The sequence below is a fragment of the Lampetra fluviatilis genome, chromosome 68 (genome assembly GCF_964198595.1).
Source record: "Lampetra fluviatilis chromosome 68, kcLamFluv1.1, whole genome shotgun sequence".
Lineage (NCBI taxonomy): Eukaryota > Metazoa > Chordata > Hyperoartia > Petromyzontiformes > Petromyzontidae > Lampetra > Lampetra fluviatilis.
In genome coordinates, this window is record NC_136342.1 from 807656 (window position 1) to 829065 (window position 21410).

General features: G+C 52.9%; 1 protein-coding gene across 1 annotated transcript; it reads left to right on the forward strand.

The window, feature by feature from the left end:
* Positions 1–4366: 4366 nt before the first annotated feature.
* Positions 4367–14145, forward strand: EDF1 (endothelial differentiation related factor 1). Its single transcript, XM_078883037.1, has 5 exons — positions 4367–4573; positions 8852–8903; positions 10508–10668; positions 11636–11729; positions 12094–14145. The coding sequence occupies exons 1-5, from the start codon at positions 4496–4498 to the stop codon at positions 12159–12161; spliced, it is 453 nt and encodes a 150-aa protein (XP_078739163.1). The 5' UTR covers positions 4367–4495; the 3' UTR covers positions 12162–14145.
* The last annotated feature ends 7265 nt before the right edge of the window (positions 14146–21410 follow it).

A 21410-nucleotide genomic window follows, 5' to 3' on the forward strand; every position in this document is an offset into this window, starting at 1 on the left:
GTGTGTAGTGTATAGTGTAGTGTGGTGTGTAGTGTAGTGTGGTGTGTAGTGTGTAGTGTAGTGTGGTGTGTAGTGTATAGTGTAGTGTGGTGTGTAGTGTATAGTGTAGTGTGGTGTGTAGTGTATAGTGTAGTGTGGTGTGTAGTGTATAGTGTAGTGTGGTGTGTAGTGTATAGTGTAGTGTGGTGTGTAGTGTATAGTGTAGTGTGGTGTGTAGTGTATAGTGTAGTGTGGTGTGTAGTGTATAGTGTAGTGTATAGTGTAGTGTGGTGTGTAGTGTATAGTGTAGTGTGGTGTGTAGTGTATAGTGTAGTGTGGTGTGTAGTGTAGTGTATAGTGTGGTGTGTAGTGTATAGTGTAGTGTATAGTGTAGTGTATAGTGTAGTGTATAGTGTAGTGTATAGTGTAGTGTGGTGTGTAGTGTATAATGTAGTGTGGTGTGTAGTGTAGTGTATAGTGTAGTGTGGTGTGTAGTGTATAGTGTAGTGTGGTGTGTAGTGTGGTGTGTAATGTTATGTGTAGTGTATAGCAGAGGTGGGACAAAGTCATTGTTATGCAAGTCCAAGTCGAGTCGCAAGTCATCAAATTCATGACTCGAGTCTGACTCGAGTCCAAGTCACATGACTCGAGTCCACATCTCATAGGTGGGACAAAGTCATTGTTATGCAAGTCCAAGTCGAGTCGCAAGTCATCAAATTCATGACTCGAGTCTGACTCGAGTCCAAGTCACATGACTCGAGTCCACATCTCATAGGTGGGACAAAGTCATTGTTATGCAAGTCCAAGTCGAGTCGCAAGTCATCAAATTCATGACTCGAGTCTGACTCGAGTCCAAGTCACATGACTCGAGTCCACACCTCTGGTGTATAGTGTAGTGTACTACATCAACCCACTGTTGTGTTGGAGGGCAAATCCACAACATTTACAATTTGAGTAGTACGACGTTTCGCTCGTAATTACATCCAGCATCATCAGGCGATTTGGCAGAATATTATGAAAAAAATATTGAAAAAAAATTATACAATTTTTTCAAAAATACGCAACAAAATATTTTTTATTATATTTTTAAATAATATGTAAACAATTATTACCGTAAATTAATCGGGGTCGATTAATCGGGGGATCACAATACATGCTCCCCGTGCCCTGAAATCACTCAATCCGGGACGAGAACACCACCTCTAGAATGGAAACATTCCCATGTTCGTCCACTTCACAAAGGGGACCCCCTAAAGATGATCCAAATAACTACCGACCTAAATTTCGATTTAAAGCTTTCGTGACTGCAGGGATTCATCTTCTTGGTTCTTTCGGTAAAGTCACGTAGAAGGGAAATAATAAAATAAAATAAAACATAATAAAATAATTCTCACGACGTTTCGGCCACAACGCAAGCAGCCGTCCTCAGGTGAAGAAAAGGTCTGGCGAGAAGACAGAGTCTGAATGAAACACCCCAGGTTTGGAACATCTATTTAAGCTGGCATCGTGTATAAATCAGCCCCCAGTACTGTACTGAAGAAGCTTCACTCAATGTATCACTCGGCCTTAAGATTTACATTGAACTGCCCATATAGGACTCACCACTGCGATCTCTACATTGGGTCAAACTTAACATCTCTCAATGTTCGACGGCTTGTGCACCAGATCTTATTTATTCACGATTTACTTACAAAAAAATCCGCAGACTACCTGCTGGATCTCTTCTCTGTTTCGAAGAACAAATGTGACCTAAGGTCTTCGCTCATTTACCAGATTCACATTCCTTATTGCCGTACAAATATTGGAGGAAGGGCCTTTGCTATTGATGCCCCCAGGGTCTGGAATGCTATTGCCAATAAACTGAAACTTGAATATTCTTAGTATATTCTTAGTCTCAAGCCTCACCTTACCATATTAATAATAAAGATGCGGCCCATGCCCCACCACCTTCTCCAACCATTATATAAACGCAGTGGTAACTCCTGAAATCTCTCATTTACTTGATACAGCTGTCGTGGCTGTGACGGTACCACCTGAAGACGGAAGCTTGTGTTGCCTCCGAAACGTCGTGATTTTTATTTTATTTTTATTTTACTTTTTAATGTTTTTTACCTACGTGACTTTACCGAAAAAACCTAAGAATATGAATCGTTGCAGTCACGAAAGCTTCAAATCTAGAATGAAACTTGATCACTACCTGTGAGATATTTACTCAAAACTGATCTAGAGGATCTTCTTGGTTCTTTCGGTAAAGTCACGTAGAATGGAAATAATAAAATAATAAAACATAATAAAATAATTATTTTATAAATAATAAAAATAAAACATACTAAAATAATTATTTTATGTTTTATTTTTCTTATTTTATTATTTCCATTCTACGTGACTTTACCGAAAGAACCAAGAAGATGAATCCCTGCAGTCACGAAAGCTTTAAATCGAAATTTGATGTAGAGGAGTTGTACACCCCTACCTGCCACTGCTATTCAGAATGGCCTGAAATCAAATGCATCGCTCCGGATGACCGCTGCGAAGTATGATCTTGTGTTCTGATTATAGGGTGCTGATCTTAAAGGTGCATTGAAAATGTTTTATACTCCTACTGATGCTCCTGCTGTTGTGGAGTGACTCATGCAGCCAGCTATGGCTGCAAAGTTTGGCCGTAAATGTTATGTGTATGTCGTTTATTGTAAAATTTCAATCACAGTTCCTATGATCACTGTTTCATTGCTTTTATAGCTTTATTTTGGTGATTTCGAAAACGTTTTGGTTCAGCCATGTTTGTTTGTTGTAGTACAGAGTTCGACTGATGGCTTTAATCTAAGTTTAATTCTAGATTTGAAGCTTTCGTGACTGCAATGATTCATATTCTCGGTTTTTTCGGTAAAGTCACGTAGGTAAAAACATTAAAATTAATGAAAGTAAAATAAAACAAAACAAAAATAAAAATAATCAAAGTTGTCTTGTGCTTGTTGTTGTTTGACTTGCATCGCACTGGGATGTTTGCACACAGTGTTGATACGCGGTGCTTTTTCTGCAATATTTTGCTGTTTTTTTCCTGGATTTTTCTCTTTGCGCGTCGTCACTTTAGGATGTTTCATGTTTTTGTTTGTTGCGGTTGCACCCGATTCAAGAGCCGAATGGCTCACAGGGCTACACCTAATACATGAACTTGAAACTTGAACTACTCACGGCATGAAAGTTCAGTTTACTACGGGAGTCCATTTTACCGTGGAAGTTCACTTCACCATGGAAGTCCAATTCATCATGGGTGTCCAGTTCACCATGGAAAAACTAGTTTACCATGGAAGTCCAGTTTACCATGGGTGTCCAGTTCACCATGGAAATCCAATTTACCGTGGGAGTCTAGCTTACCGTGGAAGTTCACTTCACCGTGGGAGTGCAGTTTACCACCGGAGTCAAGTTTACCATTAAAAGTTCAGTTCACCATGGAAGTCCCCCACCACCCCGCCTCATGCCCGGACGTGACATCACGCGCCAGCATCGATTCCGGATCTAACTAACTGGGTACCCACCGATTCAATCTCATTCGATTCCGCCGATCACTCAGCTCACGACGGACCCCCTCCGATTTAGAATCGATTCCCCGAAGCTTGCGAATCGATTCCATCTACCCTACTCCCCCCCACCCTGAGCCCCGCCCGGGTTGTGCGGCGGTTAAAGCGACGCGTTGAATCGAATCGATTCCGCGCTGGAATCAACAACACGAAGCAGGAATCGATTCGAGCCCGCCTGGAACCTTCGTCAACGTTGATCTCGCGAGGGAGAAAGGCGTCAGGGTTGTCGTCCGAAACGTCGGCTACCTCTCGATTTAATCTCCTCCCACAGCTGACCCCGTTTAGTTAATCTCCCCCCCCCCCGTGTGTGGAGAGAGGGAGGAGGAGGAGAGGAGATCGCTTGGGCAGCTGTCGTTGTTGTTGTTGGCCTGGTAGCGCAGAGAGGGTGGTGGTGGTGGTGTTAGTAGCAGTGTGGTGTAGTCGTGGTGTAGTTCAGTGTCGTGGTGGTGTAGTTGAGTGTAGGCTGGTGGTAGTGGTGGTGTAGTAGTAGTGGTGGTGTAGACTGGTAGTAGTGGTGGTGGTGTAGTTGAGTGTAGTCGTGGTGGTGTAGTTGTGGTAGTAGTGTAGTGTGTAGACTGGTGTAGTAGTGGTGGTGGTGTAGTAGTGGTGGTGGTGGTATAGTTGTAGTGGTGGTGGTGTAGTAGTGGTGTAGTGTGTAGACTGGTGTAGTTGTAGTAGTGGTGGTGTAGTATAGTTGAGTGGTAGTGTAGTGGTGGTGGTGTAGTAGTGGTGGTGGTGTAGTTGTAGTAGTAGTGGTGGTGGTGTAGTAGAGTATAGTTGAGTGGTGGTGTAGTGGTAGTGGTGGTGCAGTTGAGTGTAGTGGTGGTGGTGTAGTAGTGGTGGTGTAGTTGTAGTAGTGGTGGTGGTGTAGTTGAGTGTAGTTAAGTGGTGGTGTTGTAGAGTATAGTTGAGTGGTGGTGGTGGTATCAGGAGAGGCGATGGGAGACAACGACTGGGACACGGTGACGGTGCTGAGGAAGCGAGGCTCCACTGCCGCGCAGAGCAAATCCAAAGCGGTAACAACAACAACAGCTACACAACAACAACAACAACAGCTACACAACAACAACAGCTTCACAACAACTACAACATCAACAGCTACACAACAACAACAACAGCTACACAACAACAACACAACAACAACTACAACATCAACAGCTACACAACAACACAACTTAATAACAACAACCACTCAACAAGCACTGCTACACAACAACAACAGCTTCACAACAACTACAACATCAACAGCTACACAACAACACAACTTAATAACAACAACCACTCAACAAGCACTGCTACACAACAACAACAACTTCACAACAACAGCTACACAACTACACCACAACAACACCACCACACCCCAACAACTCTTACACTACACCAACATTAACTACATCAACACTCTCACACTAACTACACGTGGTCCACATTTAGAATGAACACCACCACCATCATCATCACCACCACGTGTTCAGAGGGTTTGACTGCTGCTGTCAATGTCCACCTAATGATGGTGGTGATGGTTGTGGTGGTGATGATGGTGGTGGTGATGATGGTGGTGGTGATGATGGTGGTGGTGATGGTGGTGGTGGTTATGGTGGTGGTGATGGTGATGATGGTGGTGATGATGATGGTGGTGATGATGGTGATGATGATGATGGTGGTGATGATGATGATGGTGGTGACGATGATGGTGGTGGTGATGATGATGGTGGTGGGGATGATGGTGGTGATGGTGGTGATGATGATGATGATGAAGCCACTTGCTCTGAGCTGCTATCATCTGTGATGGTCAGATCAGGGATCAGTGTGGCCTGACAGCTGGTAACAAAAACTACACACACTACACCACTACTACAACTACACACACACCACACCACTACTACAACACTACTACTACACACACACTACTAAAACTACACACACACTACACCACTACTACAACTACACACACTACACCACTACTACAACTACACACACACTACACCACTACTACAACTACACACACACTACACCACTACTACAACTACACACACACACTACACCACTACTACAACTACACACTACACCACTACTACAACTACACACACACTACACCACTACTACAACTACACACACACTACACCACTACTACAACTACACACACACACTACACCACTACTACAACTACACACTACACCACTACTACAACTACACACACACTACACCACTACTACAACTACACACACACTACACCACACCACTACTACAACACTACTACTACACACACACTACTAAAACTACACACACACTACACCACTACTACAACTACACACACACTACACCACTACTACAACTACACACACACTACACCACTACTACAACTACACACACACTACACCACTACTACAACTACACACACACTACACCACTACTACAACTACACACACACTACACCACTACTACAACTACACACACACTACACCACTACTACAACTACACACACACTACACCACACCACTACTACAACACTACTACTACACACACACTACTAAAACTACACACACACTACACCACTACTACAACTACACACACACTACACCACTACTACAACTACACACACACTACACCACTACTACAATTACACACACACTACACCACTACTACAACTACACACACACTACACCACTACTACACACCCACACCACACCACTACTACACACACACTACACCACTACTACACACACACTACACCACTACTACACACACACACTACACCACTACTACAACTCTACACACACTACACACTACTACAACTCTACACACACTACACACTACTAAAACTACACCACTACTACAACTACACACACACTACACCACTACTACACCACTACTACACTACACACACACTACACCACTACCACAACAACAACACTAGACCACCACTACAACTACACCACAACCACAATGCTCACATACAAAACCACGTCTTGTCTGTGTGTGTTTCTCTCTCGTGATGGGGCTTTGCAGGATGATGAACTTTAAGATTTCTAGGGGTCACGGGGCGACCTCTTAAGGTCTGAGTTTGTCTCTGGCGATGTTTCACTCGCTAGCAGCAGTGGTGATGTACTCGCTGCACTTGCCCCTAACCGCCTGTTGAAGGCTACACGGGGGAGCTTTGTCTTTGTACAGCACTGGAGGTCACAGCTGATGCAAACCTGGCCGCACTTAGCTACAGGGCGTGCCTGGGGGGGTGGTGAGGGTGTGGTGTGTGTGTGATGTGTGTGTGATGTGTGTGGTGAGTGTGTGTGTGATGTGTGTACATGCTGTGTGTGTGTGGTGAGTGTGGTGAGTGTGTGTATGGTGAGTGTGTATGTGTGTGGTGAGTGTGGTGAGTGTGTATGTGTGTGGTGAGGGTGTGGTGTGTGTACATGCTGTGTGTGTACATGCTGTGTGTGTACATGCGTGTGTGTACATGCTGTGTGTGATGTGTGTGGTGAGTGTGTATGTGTGTGTGTGGTGTGTGTGTGTATGGTGAGGGTGTGGTGTGTGTACGTGCTGTGTGTGTGTGGTGTGTGGTGAGTGTGTGTATGGTATGTGTGTGGTGAGTGTGGTGAGTGTGTGTGTGATGTGTGGTGAGGGTGTGGTGTGTGTACATGCTGTGTGTGTGATGTGTGTGTGATGTGTGTGTATGGTGAGTGTGGTGAGTGTGTGTGTGATGTGTGGTGAGGGTGTGGTGTGTGTACATGCTGTGTGTGTGATGTGTGTGGTGAGTGTGTGTATGGTGAGTGTGGTGAGTGTGTATGTGTGTGGTGAGTGTGGTGAGTGTGTGTGTGATGTGTGGTGAGTGTGTGTATGGTGAGTGTGGTGAGTGTGTGGTTAGTGTGGTGAGTGTGTGTGTGATGTGTGGTGAGGGTGTGGTGTGTGTACGTGCTGTGTGTGTGTGTGTGGTGAGGGTGTGGTGTGTGTACGTGCTGTGTGTGTGTGTGGTGAGTGTGTGTGCTGTGTGTGGTGAGTGTGGTGTGTGTGTACGTGCTGTGTGTGGTGAGTGTATGTGTGTGATGTGAGTGTGGTGAGTGTGTGTGTGTGGTGAGTGTGCTGTGTGTGTGTGTGGTGAGTGTGATGTGAGTGTGGTGTGTGTGTGTGGTGAGCGTGTGGTGTGTGTGTGGTGAGTGTAAGTGTGCTGTGTGTGTGTGGTAAGTGTGTGTGTGTGGTGAGTGTAAGTGTGTGTGTGTGGTGTATGTGTGGTGAGTGTAAGTGTGCTGTGTGTGTGTGGTGAGTGTAAGTGTGGTGAGTGTAACTGCTGTGTGTGTAACTGCTGTGTGTGTGATGCGTGTGGTGAGCGGTGAATGTGGTGTGTTTATGTTTGTGGCGCATGGAGTGTTGTAGTTGGTTTTGTAAATCAGATCTCCTTTGTGACAGAGTACAACCAAGTTGCGTAGGCCGTCTTGTCACCCTACACAACATGGCCACCACCCTCCACAACGTGTCTTGTCACCCTACACAACATGGCCATCACCCTACACAACATGGCCCACACCCTACACAACATGGCCACCACCCTACACGTGTCTTGTCACCCTACACAACATGGCCACCACCCTACACAACATAGCCACCACCCTACACAACATGGCCACCACCCTACACAACATGGCCACCACCCTACACAACATGGTAAGCCTGTTGTGATGTGGAGAGAGTTTGTGGCTGTGTCGTTTGTGCGCGTGGGACTTCTTTTGCACCGTACGTAGCCAACTATCAGAGGTGCGGCTGAAGGACCACAAACTCAGCACAGAGAAGCAGTTTTAAAGACATAGATTTTTCATTGGAGATTTAAAGCGCATAGTGTGTTGTGTAGTGAGTGTGTAGTGTGTGTGGTGAGTGTGTAGTGGGTGTGTAGTGAGTGTTTAGGGTGTGTAGTGAGTGTGTAGTGAGTGTTTAGGGTGTGTAGTGAGTGTGTAGTGAGTGTTTAGGGTGTGTAGTGAGTGTGTAGTGAGTGTTTAGGGTGTGTAGTGAGTGAGTTAGGTTGATGCTGGGATAGCATTCTCAGGTTTGCTCTTATTTTCTTACATCTTTGTACTTGCTACGGCAACACAATTATATATATATGGTACGTGTGTGTTTCCCTGCGTCTGTGTGTGTGTCTCTGTGTATGTCTTGTGTCTTAACTTGCACACAGCCTGGCACAAGCGCCATGGTGTCGTCACCGCCACTTAGTGGCGAATGGCGGCGGTTGTTGTTGTTGTTGTCTTGTGTCTCTCTCACTCCGTCTCTCACTCCGTCTCTCGCTCCGTCTCCCGCCCGTGGTCCAGGCCGTCACCACGGCCATGCGGAAGGGCGAAGACGTGGAGACGTCTAAGAAGTGTGAGTGGCCAACGTGGACACGGACGGACAAGACGCGGCGAGAGAGACACTGAACAACCACACAGGGACACGAACAGCGACACACGGACACGCAGACAGGCACACACAGACACGTGCAGACGGCCCGTGTGCGTAGCTGTTGCCATGTCTGCTTGACCTACCAACTGGTGTACCGAGTGACGAACTGTCTGGGGCGCCACGGTGGCAAGATGTTGACTACCTCGCCTGGTACGCAGGAGGTCGTGGGTTCAATCCCGACCCCGACGCCTGCTGTATATTTGGAGTTTGCGTCTCTCTCTCATCATCACGATCACAGTGGCTAGGAGATGTTAACTACCTCGCCTGGTAGGCAGGAGGTCGTGGGTTCGATCCCGACCCTGATGCCTGCTGTATATTTGGAGTTTGCGTCTCTCTCTCATCATCATCACGGTGGCTAGGAGATGTTGACTACCTCGCCTGGTCTACAGGAGGTCGTGGGTTCGATCCCGACCCTGATGCCTGCTGTATATTTGGAGTTTGCGTCTCTCTCTCATCATCATCACGGTGGCTAGGAGATGTTAATTTCCTCGCCTGGTGTACAGGAGGTTGTGGGTTCGATCCCGACCCTGACGCCTGCTGCTGCTGTGTATTTGGAGTGTGCGTCTCTCTCCCCGCGGTCGCGGGGAATTTTCTCCGGGTCCTCGGGTTTTTCCCCTCCACATTTCGAATCGACGTCGCCACTCGTTCAGGGTATTTGGCTGCTACAAATTTCCACGCGAGGGTGATGAGGCACGTCTTTGAGCTGCTATCATTTGCGATGGCGAGGTCGCTTCAAAAACAATAGTTAAAAAAACTTTCTTTATAAACACGCTTTAATGAAATGTATCGTACTCGTAATGGCAGAACTCCACGACTCCAGGAAGTGGCCCCGAAGCTTGTCGTAACGTAAGGGGCCGTGGCCAATTACAGCCAACGTCAGTTGAGCGTGGACAATTAGACCCAAGCCGAAACATAACATGTAAAAATGAATGTTTAAAAATTTAAAAAAGATAATTATAGAATATAGTATTGTCATCAGTATGACATAAGTATACCAAGTTTGTAGTCGATACCACATTGGGAAGTGGGTTAAAATTGAGTTACAAGATTTGAGGATACGACAACAACAACAGCGAGTTAAATCAAAGCGTGTAAAAAGAGATTACTACGCATCTCAGCGGCCCCTTACCTGCTCATATAAATGTTTAGTTTATTCTAGATTTGAAGCTTTCGTGACTGCAAGGATTCATACCCTTAGGTTTCTTCGGTAAAGTCACGTAGGTAGAAAACAAATAATAATAAAATAAAAAATAAAAGATAATATTAATAAAATAATAAATCAGTTTAGTTTATACCGACTGACTCACCGGCCTGACTACCCTGGCGGTTGCTGTTGACGCTCCGGCCTGACTGCCCCCTGCGGTTGCCGTTGACGACGCTCCGGCCTGACTGCCATGGCGGTTGCCGTTGACGACGCTCCGGCATGACGGTTGCCGTTGACGACGCTCCGGCCCGACTGCCCCCGGCGGTTGCCCTTGACGACGCTCCGGCCTGACTGCCCCCGGCGGTTGCCGTTGACGACGCAGGGTCGGCGGGTCAGAACCGTCAGCACGTCACTCACCGCAACACGGCCAAGTTGGACCGCGAGACGGAGGAGCTGCACCACGACCGCGTGCCCCACGAGGTGGGCAAGATCATCCAGAAGGGCCGCCAGGACAAGGGGCTCACGCAGAAGGACCTCGCCACGGTGAGCAGCTGCCGCAGGGTGCCGCTGTGCCCCCCCCCCCGCCGTGCGCTCTGTGCCCCCCCCCCCCCCCCCCCCGCCGCGCGCTCTGTGCTCGCCCTGGAGCTCTTGCTCGCTCTTCCCGCGTGTCTCGCTCCCCGCGTTGTTCTCCCCGTGTCTCCCTCCGTGTCTCTCCCCGTGTCACTCCCCGTGTGTCCGTGTCTCTCCCCGTGTGTCTCTCCCCGTGTCTCCCTCCGTGTCTCTCCCCGTGTCACTCCCCGTGTGTCCGTGTCTCTCCCCGCGTGTCTCTCCCCGTGTCTCTCCCCGTGTCACTCCCCGTGTGTCCGTGTCTCTCCCCGCGTGTCTCTCTCCCCGCGTGTCTCTCTCCCCGCGTGTCTCTCTCCCCCCGTGTCTCTCTCCCCGCGTGTCTCTCTCCCCGCGTGTCTCTCTCCCCGCGTGTCTCTCTCCCCGCGTGTCTCTCTCCCCGCGTGTCTCTCTCCCCGCGTGTCTCTCTCTCCGCGTGTCTCTCTCCCCGCGTGTCTCTCTCCCCCCGTGTCTCTCTCCCCCCGTGTCTCTCTCCCCCCGTGTCTCTCTCCCCCCGTGTCTCTCTCCCCGCGTGTCTCTCTCCCCGCGTGTCTCTCTCCCCGCGTGTCTCTCTCCCCGCGTGTCTCTCTCCCCGCGTGTCTCTCTCCCCGCGTGTCTCTCTCCCCGCGTGTCTCTCTCCCCGCGTGTCTCTCTCCCCGCGTGTCTCTCTCCCCGCGTGTCTCTCTCCCCGCGTGTCTCTCTCCCCGCGTGTCTCTCTCCCCGCGTGTCTCTCTCCCCGCGTGTCTCTCTCCCCGCGTGTCTCTCTCCCCGCGTGTCTCTCTCCCCGCGTGTCTCTCTCCCCGCGTGTCTCTCTCCCCGCGTGTCTCTCTCCCCGCGTGTCTCTCTCTCCCCCCGTGTCTCTCTCTCCCCCCGTGTCTCTGACTATGCGCGCTTCCCTTTGCCGCAGAGAATCAACGAGAAGCCCAACGTGATCACGGATTACGAGGCTGGCAAGGCGATCCCCAACAACCAGATCCTGGGCAAGATCGAGAGAATCATCGGTGAGTTCGGGGGTGTGGGAGTGTGTGTGTGGGTGGGTGTGTGTGTGTGTGCATGTGGTGTATTGGGTGCGCGTGGGGAGCGGTGGTGCAGCGGTTAGCGCTACGAACCCGGCGACCCGAGTTCAATTCCCGCTCACGGCCAATGCCAGCGATAATTATCCGAACCGGTCCTGTGCCTCCCCTAGGTCTACTCGGCCTCAAATGAGTACCTGGCGCGGTGTGCGGTAAACATGGCCACTGGGGAGACACAGGCGGCCGGGCGTGGTGCTGGCCACCCACCCCTCGTGCGCCGTGCTCCTCGCTAGCGGCATCGGCCTCGACAAGGCCTCAGTGGTGGTGGTGGCGTCTGTGTCTCTGTGTCTAGGTCTGAAGCTGAGGGGCAAGGAGCTGGGAGAGCCGATGGGAGCAGTCATCCCCAGCAAGAAGAAATGAAACCCTGCTGCCCTTCCAGCCCTGCCCCCGCCTGCCCTTCTCCCTGTCAGTCCCCTGCGTGACATGAAGCTACGTCGGCTGGGCTGACAATGATGACGACGACGATGATGACGATGATGTCGCCCGCAAATGCTGTGCTGGTTTATGCACGCACTCACACACACTCGCACATGCGTGCACACTCGCACGCACACGCATGCGCTCGCACACACACACATGCGTGCACGCTCACACTCGCATGCACACGCATGTGCTCGCACACACTCACGCACGCACACACACTCGCGCACTCGCACACACTCGCACACGCTCGCACACACACACAGCGCCACACACTCGGACCACCTCACCGCAGCTCCAACTCCAACCTCGACCACCAGTCCGTGGTGGTTGCTCTGTCAATTGTGAACCCCCACGGCTACTCACCACCCTACTCACCACGAACACTCACTACTCCACTCGCCACCCTACTCACCATGCTGCTCACCACGCAACTCACCACGGCTACTCCCCACCTTACTCGCCACGCTACTCGCCACCCTACTCACCACCCTACTCACCACGGACACGCTTGCAACGCGGCCCCACACACTTCAGTCACACACCTCGCCCCCCCCCCCCCCCCACTTACTCCACAACCACTCGCTCACAAGTGGACAAAGGGGTCGGAGGGGCGGATTGCTTCCGCTGTGACCCCCCCCCTTCCCCCCCCCCCCGTCGCCGCTAGGTCGAGCTGGAAGTCCGAGAGAATTCGGGGGGGGGGGGGGTCAAGTTTGGAGCGTTCGGGGTGGGGGGGGGGTTCATTGTTCAAGGGGTCAGGGTAGACGTAGCAGGAGGCTGGTGCTTTGGTCTTATGATTAGCCGTGTGGTTGGGGTGTCAAGTGTTAGGACTCGTGTGTGTGTGTGGGGGTGTGTGGGTGACGTCAGCCTCTCGCCGGCTGTGTGTGTGGGGCTGGTGGTTGGCGTTGGGGCTCCGTGCTGGTTGGTTGCGAAGCTGCGTTGAGTACTTGGGGCTACGATTACTTGCGTCATCTGTCGGCCATCCAGGTTTTGCCGACTTAAGCGCAATTTGGTTCTTGTCACCCGCTAATTGGCGACGTTCTCGTGAGCTGCAGTAGCAACAGCAGCATTAGTAGTAGTAGCAGCAGCAGTAGCAACAGCAGTAGTAGCAGCAGCTGCTGCAGTAGCAACAGCAGCAGTAGTAGTAGCAGCATCTGCAGTAGCAACAGCAGCAGTAGCAACAGTAGTAGTAGCAACAGCAGTAGTAGTAGCAACAGCAGTAGTAGTAGCAGCAGCAGTAGCAACAGTAGTAGCAACAGCAATAGTAGTAGCAGCAGCAGTAGCAACAGTAGTAGCAGCAGCAGCTGCAGCAGCAGCAGCAGCAGCTGCAGCAGCAGCAGCTGCAGCAGCAGCTGCAGTAGCAACAGCAGTAGTAGTAGCAGCAGCAGTAGCAACAGTAGTAGCAGCAGCAGTAGCAACAGTAGTAGCAACAGCAGTAGTAGTAGCAGCAGCAGTAGCAACAGTAGTAGCAGCAGCAGCTGCAGTAGCTGCAGTAGCTGCTGTTCCTTGCCTGTCACCGGTTCCCGTCGCCCACACGACCGGCACTCCGACTCCAATTCCTCTCAGAGTACAAAACAACGCAGTCTTCCCACTCATCATCATCATCACCACCTACACCACCACCCATCCCACCCACTACTTCCCCGATACAGCTAAACAATTAAATATGTTTTTATATTCTAATTGACACACGTGGTTTTCTTTTCCATTTCTTTTATGCGGGCAACCTCGCCCCCCCCCTCACCCCCCCGTACTCTTCTTTGGTGTTTTTTTTAACTGACCCAAAAGTTGCTGCTTGTAATCCACAACTTTTTTGTTTTTTAGAGAATTGCTGCAGCAACCATTGCCTGTGACAGTCGCCATACAAAAATGTCCCCGGTGTGTCGCGGCCTTCGAGGCTTGGGGAAGGGAGCAGAGGGAGGGGAAGGGAGCAGAGGGAGGGGAAGGGAGCAGAGGGAGGGGAAGGGAGCAGAGGGGGGGGAGGGAGCAGAGGGGGGGGAGCAGAGGGGGGGGGGAGCAGAGGGGGGGGGGGAGGGAGCAGAGGGGGGGGGGGGAGGGAGCAGAGGAGCGGGAGGGAGCAGAGGGGGGGGGGGAGGGAGCAGAGGGGGGGGGGGAGGGAGCAGAGGGGGGGGGAAGGGAGCAGAGGGGGGGGGAGGGAGCAGAGGGGGGGGGGGGAGCAGAGGGGGGGGGAAGGGAGCAGAGGGGGGGGGAAGGGAGCAGAGGGGGGGGAAGGGAGCAGAGGGGGGGGAAGGGAGCAGAGGGGGGGGGAGGAGCAGAGGGGGGGGAAGGGAGCAGAGGGGGGGGGGAGGGAGCAGAGGGGGGGGAAGGGAGCAGAGGGAGGGGAAGGGAGCAGAGGGGGGGGAAGGGAGCAGAGGGAGGGGGAAGGGAGCAGAGGGGGGGGAAGGGAGCAGAGCGGGGGGGGAGGGAGCAGAGGGAGGGGAAGGGAGCAGAGGGGGGGGGGAAGGGAGCAGAGGGGGGGGAAGGGAGCAGAGCGGGGGGGGAGGGAGCAGAGGGAGGGGAAGGGAGCAGAGGGGGGGGAAGGGAGCAGAGGGGGGGGGAGGGAGCAGAGGGGGGGGAAGGGAGCAGAGGGAGGGGAAGGGAGCAGAGGGGGGGGGAGGGAGCAGAGGGGGGGGAAGGGAGCAGAGGGAGGGGGAAGGGAGCAGAGGGGGGGGAAGGGAGCAGAGGGAGGGGAAGGGAGCAGAGGGGGGGGGAGGGAGCAGAGGGGGGGGAAGGGAGCAGAGGGAGGGGAAGGGAGCAGAGGGGGGGAAGGGAGCAGAGGGAGGGGAAGGGAGCAGAGGGGGGGGGAGGGAGCAGAGGGGGGGGAAGGGAGCAGAGGGAGGGGAAGGGAGCAGAGGGGGGGGGAAGGGAGCAGAGGGAGGGGAAGGGAGCAGAGGGGGGGGGAGGGAGCAGAGGGGGGGGAAGGGAGCAGAGGGGGGGGGAGGGAGCAGAGGGGGGGGAAGGGAGCAGAGGGAGGGGAAGGGAGCAGAGGGGGGGGAAGGGAGCAGAGGGGGGGGGGGAGGGAGCAGAGGGGGGGGAAGGGAGCAGAGGGAGGGAGGGAGCAGAGCGGGGGGGGAGGGAGCGGAGGGAGGGGGGTGGAGGGTCCGCACCCGAGCTGTGGGTTGCAACGCAATCGAGCCGCCCGCACGTCACCGGCGATTCCCGGTCAAATCTCCGAGCGGTCTCGGTTGAGCGCTAAAGCCGCTAAGTTAGTTAGTGGTGGCGATTCGGTGCTGGAGGAGCGGCAACCGCGGACTTAGAGGGGGGAGCATTTATCTGGTCCTGGTTGCGGTGGTGGTGGCTGTTGTTGTTTGTTGTTGCAAGTTGTGGTCCTGCGACGGACAACAGTGTTGGGCTAAAAGCACGCGTGTGATTTCTTTGTTTGTTTTTGCCGAGCTCTCTCCTCCAGCCCCCCCACCCCCCGTTCCACCATCACCACGAATCACATTTTCATGAAAAAATTAAAATGTCATTGAAAAAAGAATTCCTTGAGCCTTCGGGTCGACTTTGGTAGATACACACACACACACTGGCACACACACACACTGGCACACACACACTGGCACACACACACACTGGCACACACACACACTGGCACACACACACACTGGCAGACAACAACCGCCATTCGCCACTAAGTGGCGGTGACGTCACTACGACGCTTGTGCCAGGCCACGTGCACCTTGAGGCCACGTGAAGTGTCGAATGCCCGCTGGCAGGTCACGGGGCAAACCCAGTAGGTGCCACGGTCGACTGACTGAAATGACCGAGATGACTGGCTGATGCACCACCTGTGCCCCTACCGTGCCAACTTGCTGCGCTTTAGCCACCCGGCGCTCCGCTCGTTGTTGTGAGCGTCGCTCCTCCGCCCTCCGTTGTTGTTGGAGGGCGACTGCCTCCAACTGCCCAGTAGCGTCCTTCACGAGCCTCCTCCACTGAGGCCGATCTTGACACCGCTGGTACCAGTCATCGGCAAGTCCACTCAGCTCCACGTCCTCCTGTACCACATCACTCCATCACGGTCGGGCGTGGTGCTGGCCACCCACCCCCCTCGTGTACCGTTCTGGCCTTCATAGGTGCTGCTTGCTAACAGCACTTGCCCCGACAGTCTGTTACAGGCTATACGGCCTGCATGCTGCTTTATATTACCACGCGATGATGATGATGATCTTCTTGGTTCTTTCGGTAAAGTCACGTAGAAGGGAAATAATAAAATAAACCAATTAAATAATTCTCACGACGTTTCGGCCACAACGCAAGCAGCCGTCCTTAGGTGAAGAACAGGGCTCTCGGAAAGACAGTGTCTGAATGAGTCTTTCCGACAGACCTGGTCTTCACCTGAGGACGGCTGCTTGCGTTGTGGCCGAAACGTCGTGAGAATTATTTTATAATGTTTTATTTTTATTATTTTATTATTTCCATTCTACGTGACTTTACCGAAAGAACCAAGAAGATGAATCCCTGCAGTCACGAAAGCTTTAAATCGAAAGATGATGATGGTGATCATCAGCCGACCACTTCCTTGAGCTGCTATCATTTGCGATGGCCTGGGTCGCTTGTGCACAAAAAGAGCTCCACACCTCAGTTGGGGTGGGGGGTAGGGTGGGGAGCGATCTTTGTGTTGTGTGTTCAACTTCTTTCGCGCCGTTTCTTTCGCGCCGTACGCACAACCAAAACCCGCCGGAAACCCGCCGGATATCCGACGTCGCCACCTGTGAAGGGACCTGCAACTCGTTGGCGGTGGTCGTGGGGGGAGGTGGGTGGCGTTATTTTATTTTATTGAAAAAAAAAATACCGGCGGCGTAATATTTACTAAACGCGTCGAGCCGAGCGAATGAGCATCCGGATACGCGTTGACGGCTCGGCCCCGTCAAGTCACGTGGTGGGGGGGGGGAGGGAAGCAGAGGTCGCAACCGGGTACCCGATACCCGTACCCTACCCGATACCCGGCTACCCGTACCCGACCGGGTATCGGGTACGGGTAGACCGTGAGTCACTGGTGAGTCACCGTTTGTCACTCATTTCCCAACGTCTTGTCTCTTCTCACAAATCAAGTTCCTAGAATCAACCCACCCGCGCCTGCAACATGGCTTCATCCCAGAGGTCGCAATCGGGTACCCGATACCCGTACCCTACCCGGCCGGGTACGGGTAGGGTACGGGTAGCCGGGTGTAGGGTACGGGTACCCGTTGCGACCCTGGTGCGGCCGGGTACGGGTAAGGAATCAAAACCCGTTTGCGACCTCTGACCCTCGCCGCCGGCCCCCCTCACCGCCGGCCCCCCCTTAAGGACGATCCAATATGAACCGAGCGTCGCGTTCAGCTGCTGTGCTGCCACGACCGCGGGGGGAGCGAGCCGTCCGCGGCCATCCCGAGCCCCCGCGCTGACCCAACGTGGTGAAGTATGGTCAAACACCTCCCCCCCCATCCCCCCCCCTCACCCTACTACGACCGACACGATTGGAAAAGGCCTTCGTCCGGCATTAGATTAATAAAGGGTTGTATTATCATATGTGTATGGTACTGTGCGTACGTGTGAGAGTGCGTGTGTGTGTGTGTGTGCTGGCGTGCGTGTGTGTGCGTGTGTGTACTGGCGTGCGTGTGTGTGTACTGGTGTGCGTGTGTGTACTGGTGTGCGTGTGTGTGTACTGGCGTGCATGTGTGCGTGTGTACTGGTGTGTGTACTGGTGTGCGTGTGTGTACTGGTGTGCGTGTGTGTACTGGCGTGCGTGTGTGTGTACTGGCGTGCGTGTGTGTGTACTGGTGTGCGTGTGTGTGTGTACTGTGGACACACACGCGCACCCTGTGCCGTGCATGGTGAGTTGGTGCGTGTGTGTACTGTGGACACGCGCACCCTGTGCGTGCATGGTGAGTTGGTGCTGTGTGCTTGTACTTGTGTACGTGGGAGCGGTAGCGTAGCGGTTAGGGGCCATCCATTTAGTACGCACGAAAAAAAAAATCGGTAAAAATTTTACCCTCCCCACCTACGTTCGCTTGACGCACCACCCCACCGACCCCCAGAATCCCATAGAACGGCCGATATTTTGTATCGTTCAAAGGATCTGTTATATTCTTTGAACCTATCAACGTGACTTTACCAAAAGACCCATGAAAGCTTCAAGTCAAGATTTCAACGTCTCTTGTGATCTCAAAACACAATTAAAACTCGGTGAATTGGTCTCGATAAAAAGTGCGTCGACTGACCATCTGCTGTAACGGGAGCCTGACGGACAGACCAGTATTAGTACTCAAGTCCAGGCAGCACAGAGCGCCGCGGCAGCTAAAATCTTGACCCAGCGGCAGTCTGCAGCGAGGCGACATTGCAGAATGTGTGGTCATCATCCATGGTGGGGCAGGCCGCCAGACCATGTCAGACCATGTCAGACCATGTCAGACCATGTCAGACCATGTCAGACCATGTCAGACCATGTCAGACCATGTCAGACCATGTCAGACCATGCCAGACCATGTCAGACCATGCCAGACCATGCCAGACCATGCCAGACCATGTCAGACCATGTCAGACCATGTCAGACCATGTCAGACCATGCCAGACCATGTCAGACCATGTCAGACCATGTCAGACCATGCCAGACCATGCCAGACCATGTCAGACCATGCCAGACCATGTCAGACCATGCCAGACCATGTCAGACCATGTCAGACCATGTCAGACCATGTCAGACCATGCCAGACCATGTCAGACCATGCCAGACCATGCCAGACCATGTCAGACCATGCCAGACCATGTCAGACCATGCCAGACCATGCCAGACCATGTCAGACCATGCCAGACCATGTCAGACCATGCCAGACCATGCAAGACCATGTCAGACCATGTCAGACCATGTCAGACCATGTCAGACCATGTCAGACCATGCCAGACCATGTCAGACCATGTCAGACCATGTCAGACCATGTCAGACCATGTCAGACTCACTGCTGAGCTGCGTGACAGTCGGGGGCACGGTGGCCAGAGGTCGCAAACGGGTTTTGATTCCTTACCCGTACCTGTACCCGGCCGCACCAGGGTCGCAAACGGGTACCTGTACCAGTACCCTACCCGATACCCAGCTACCCGTACCCGGCCGGGTACGGGTAGGGTACGGGTATCGGGTACCCGATTGCGACCTCTGGGATGAATTCTAGATTTGAAGCTTTCGCGACTGCAAGGATTCATATTCTTAGTTTTTTCCGGAATTTCTCTCACTTGATACGGCAATCGTGCTGTGACGGTTCACCTGAAGACGGAAGCGTGTGTTGCCTCCGAAACGTCGTGATTTTTATTTTATTTTTTATTTTACTCTGGGATGAAGCCATGTTGCAGGCGCGGGTGGGTTGATTCTAGGAACTTGAATTGTGAGAAGAGACAAGACGTTGGGAAATGAGTGACAAACGGTGACACAACAGTGACTCACGGTCTCCCCGTACCCGGCCGCACCAGGGTCGCAAACGGTGACCCGTACCCAGCTGGTATGGGTCGCCGGGTATCGGGTAGGGTACGGGTATCGGGTACCCGGTTGCGACCTCTGACGGTGGCACACAAGCGACACCTCTCCACAGTCCCACTTCTCCCGGCAGTACAGCTGTAGACACTGAACTGTGGCTCACTTGAAGGCCAATGTCGACAATTTGTTACCGAGGCTTCACACCCCCGTACATTGTCAGTAGGCCCCCCATACGCAAGCAAACGCATTTGGGTTAACCCCCCCCCCTCCCTCCCCCCTCCATGCGTACGGACTCAATGGACGGTCCCTTAGCGACGCGCTTGCGAACCCGGCGACCAGAGTTCGATTCCGCCTCACGAACACCGCCAACACCACCGCTGGCGATTATCCGAACCGGTCCTGCGCGCTCCTCCCCCTAGGTCGGCTCGGCCTCAAACGAGCATCTGGTGCGACGTGGAGCGGACATCGCCACCCGGGGGAGACAAAGGCGGCCGAGCGTGGTGGTGCTGGCCACCCGCCCCCTCGTGTGCCACAGCGCCGGCTTCGTAGGTGCTACTCGCTAACAGTTCTGGCCTCCCCTAGGTCAACTCAGCCACAAATGAGTACCGCGTGCGATGTGTGTAGTAAACATCGTCACTGGGGAGATGAAGGTGGCCGGGCGTGGTGCTGGCCACCCACCCCCTCGTGTACCGTTCCGGCCTTCATAGGTGCTCGCTAACAGCACTTGCCCCAACAATCTGTTAAGGCTACACGGGGGATCTTTGTTGTGTGTGAGCGAGTGTGTGTTGCGAGTGTGTGTGTGAGCGAGTGTGTGTGTGTGAGCGAGTGTGTGTGTGAGCGAGTGTGTGTGTGAGCGAGTGTGTGTGTGAGGAGTGTGTGTGTGAGCGAGTGTGTGTGAGCGAGTGTGTGTGAGCGAGTGTGTGTGTGAGCGAGTGTGTGTGAGCGAGTGTGTGTGTGAGCGAGTGTGTGTGTGAGCAGTGAGTGTGTGTGTGAGCGAGTGTGTGTGTGTGAGCGAGTGTGTGTTGAGCGAGGGTGTGTGTCGTGAGCGAGTGTGTGTGTGAGCGAGTGTGTGTGTGAGCGAGTGTGTGTGTGTGGAGCGAGTGTGTGTGTGAGCGAGTGTGTGTGTGAGCGAGTGTGTGTGTGTGTGAGCGAGTGTGTGTGAGCGAGTGTGTGTGTGAGCGAGTGTGTGTGTGAGCGAGTGTGTGAGCGAGTGTGTGTGTGACGAGTGTGTGTGTGAGCGAGTGTGTTTGTGTGTGTGAGCGAGTGTGGTGAGCGAGTGTGTGTGTGAGCGAGTGTTGTGTGAGCGAGTGTGTGTGTGAGCGAGTGTGTGTGTTGTGAGCGAGTGTGTGTGTGAGCGAGTGTGTGTGTGAGCGAGTGTGTGTTGTGAGCGAGTGTGTGTGTGAGCGAGTGTGTGTGTGAGCGAGTGTGTGTGAGCGAGTGTGGTGTGTGAGCGATGTGTGTGTGTGAGCGAGTGTGTGTGTGAGGAGTGTGTGAGCGAGTGTGTGTGTGTGAGCGAGTGTGTGTGGTTGAGCGAGTGTGTGTTGTGTGATCGAGTGTTGGTGTGAGCGAGTGTGAGTTTGAGCGAGTGTGTGTGTGAGCGAGTGTGTGTGTTGCGTGTGTGACGGAGTGTGTGAGCGAGTGTGTGTGTGACGAGTGTGTGTGTGAGCGAGTGTGTGAGCGAGTGTGTGTGTGAGCGAGTGTGTGTGAGCGTGTGTGTGTGTGAGCGAGTGTGTGTGTGAGCGAGT

What these genes read in the sequence shown, in the direction of transcription:
- EDF1 (XM_078883037.1), top strand. Translation starts at nt 4,496, where the DNA reads ATGGGAGACAACGACTGGGACACGGTGACGGTGCTGAGGAAGCGAGGC. An exon ending in CGTGGAGACGTCTAAGAAGT is followed by an intron (nt 8,904 to 10,507) that starts GTGAGTGGCCAA and finishes TTGACGACGCAG; the next exon opens with GGTCGGCGGGTCAGAACCGT. An exon ending in CAAGATCGAGAGAATCATCG is followed by an intron (nt 11,730 to 12,093) that starts GTGAGTTCGGGG and finishes CTCTGTGTCTAG; the next exon opens with GTCTGAAGCTGAGGGGCAAG.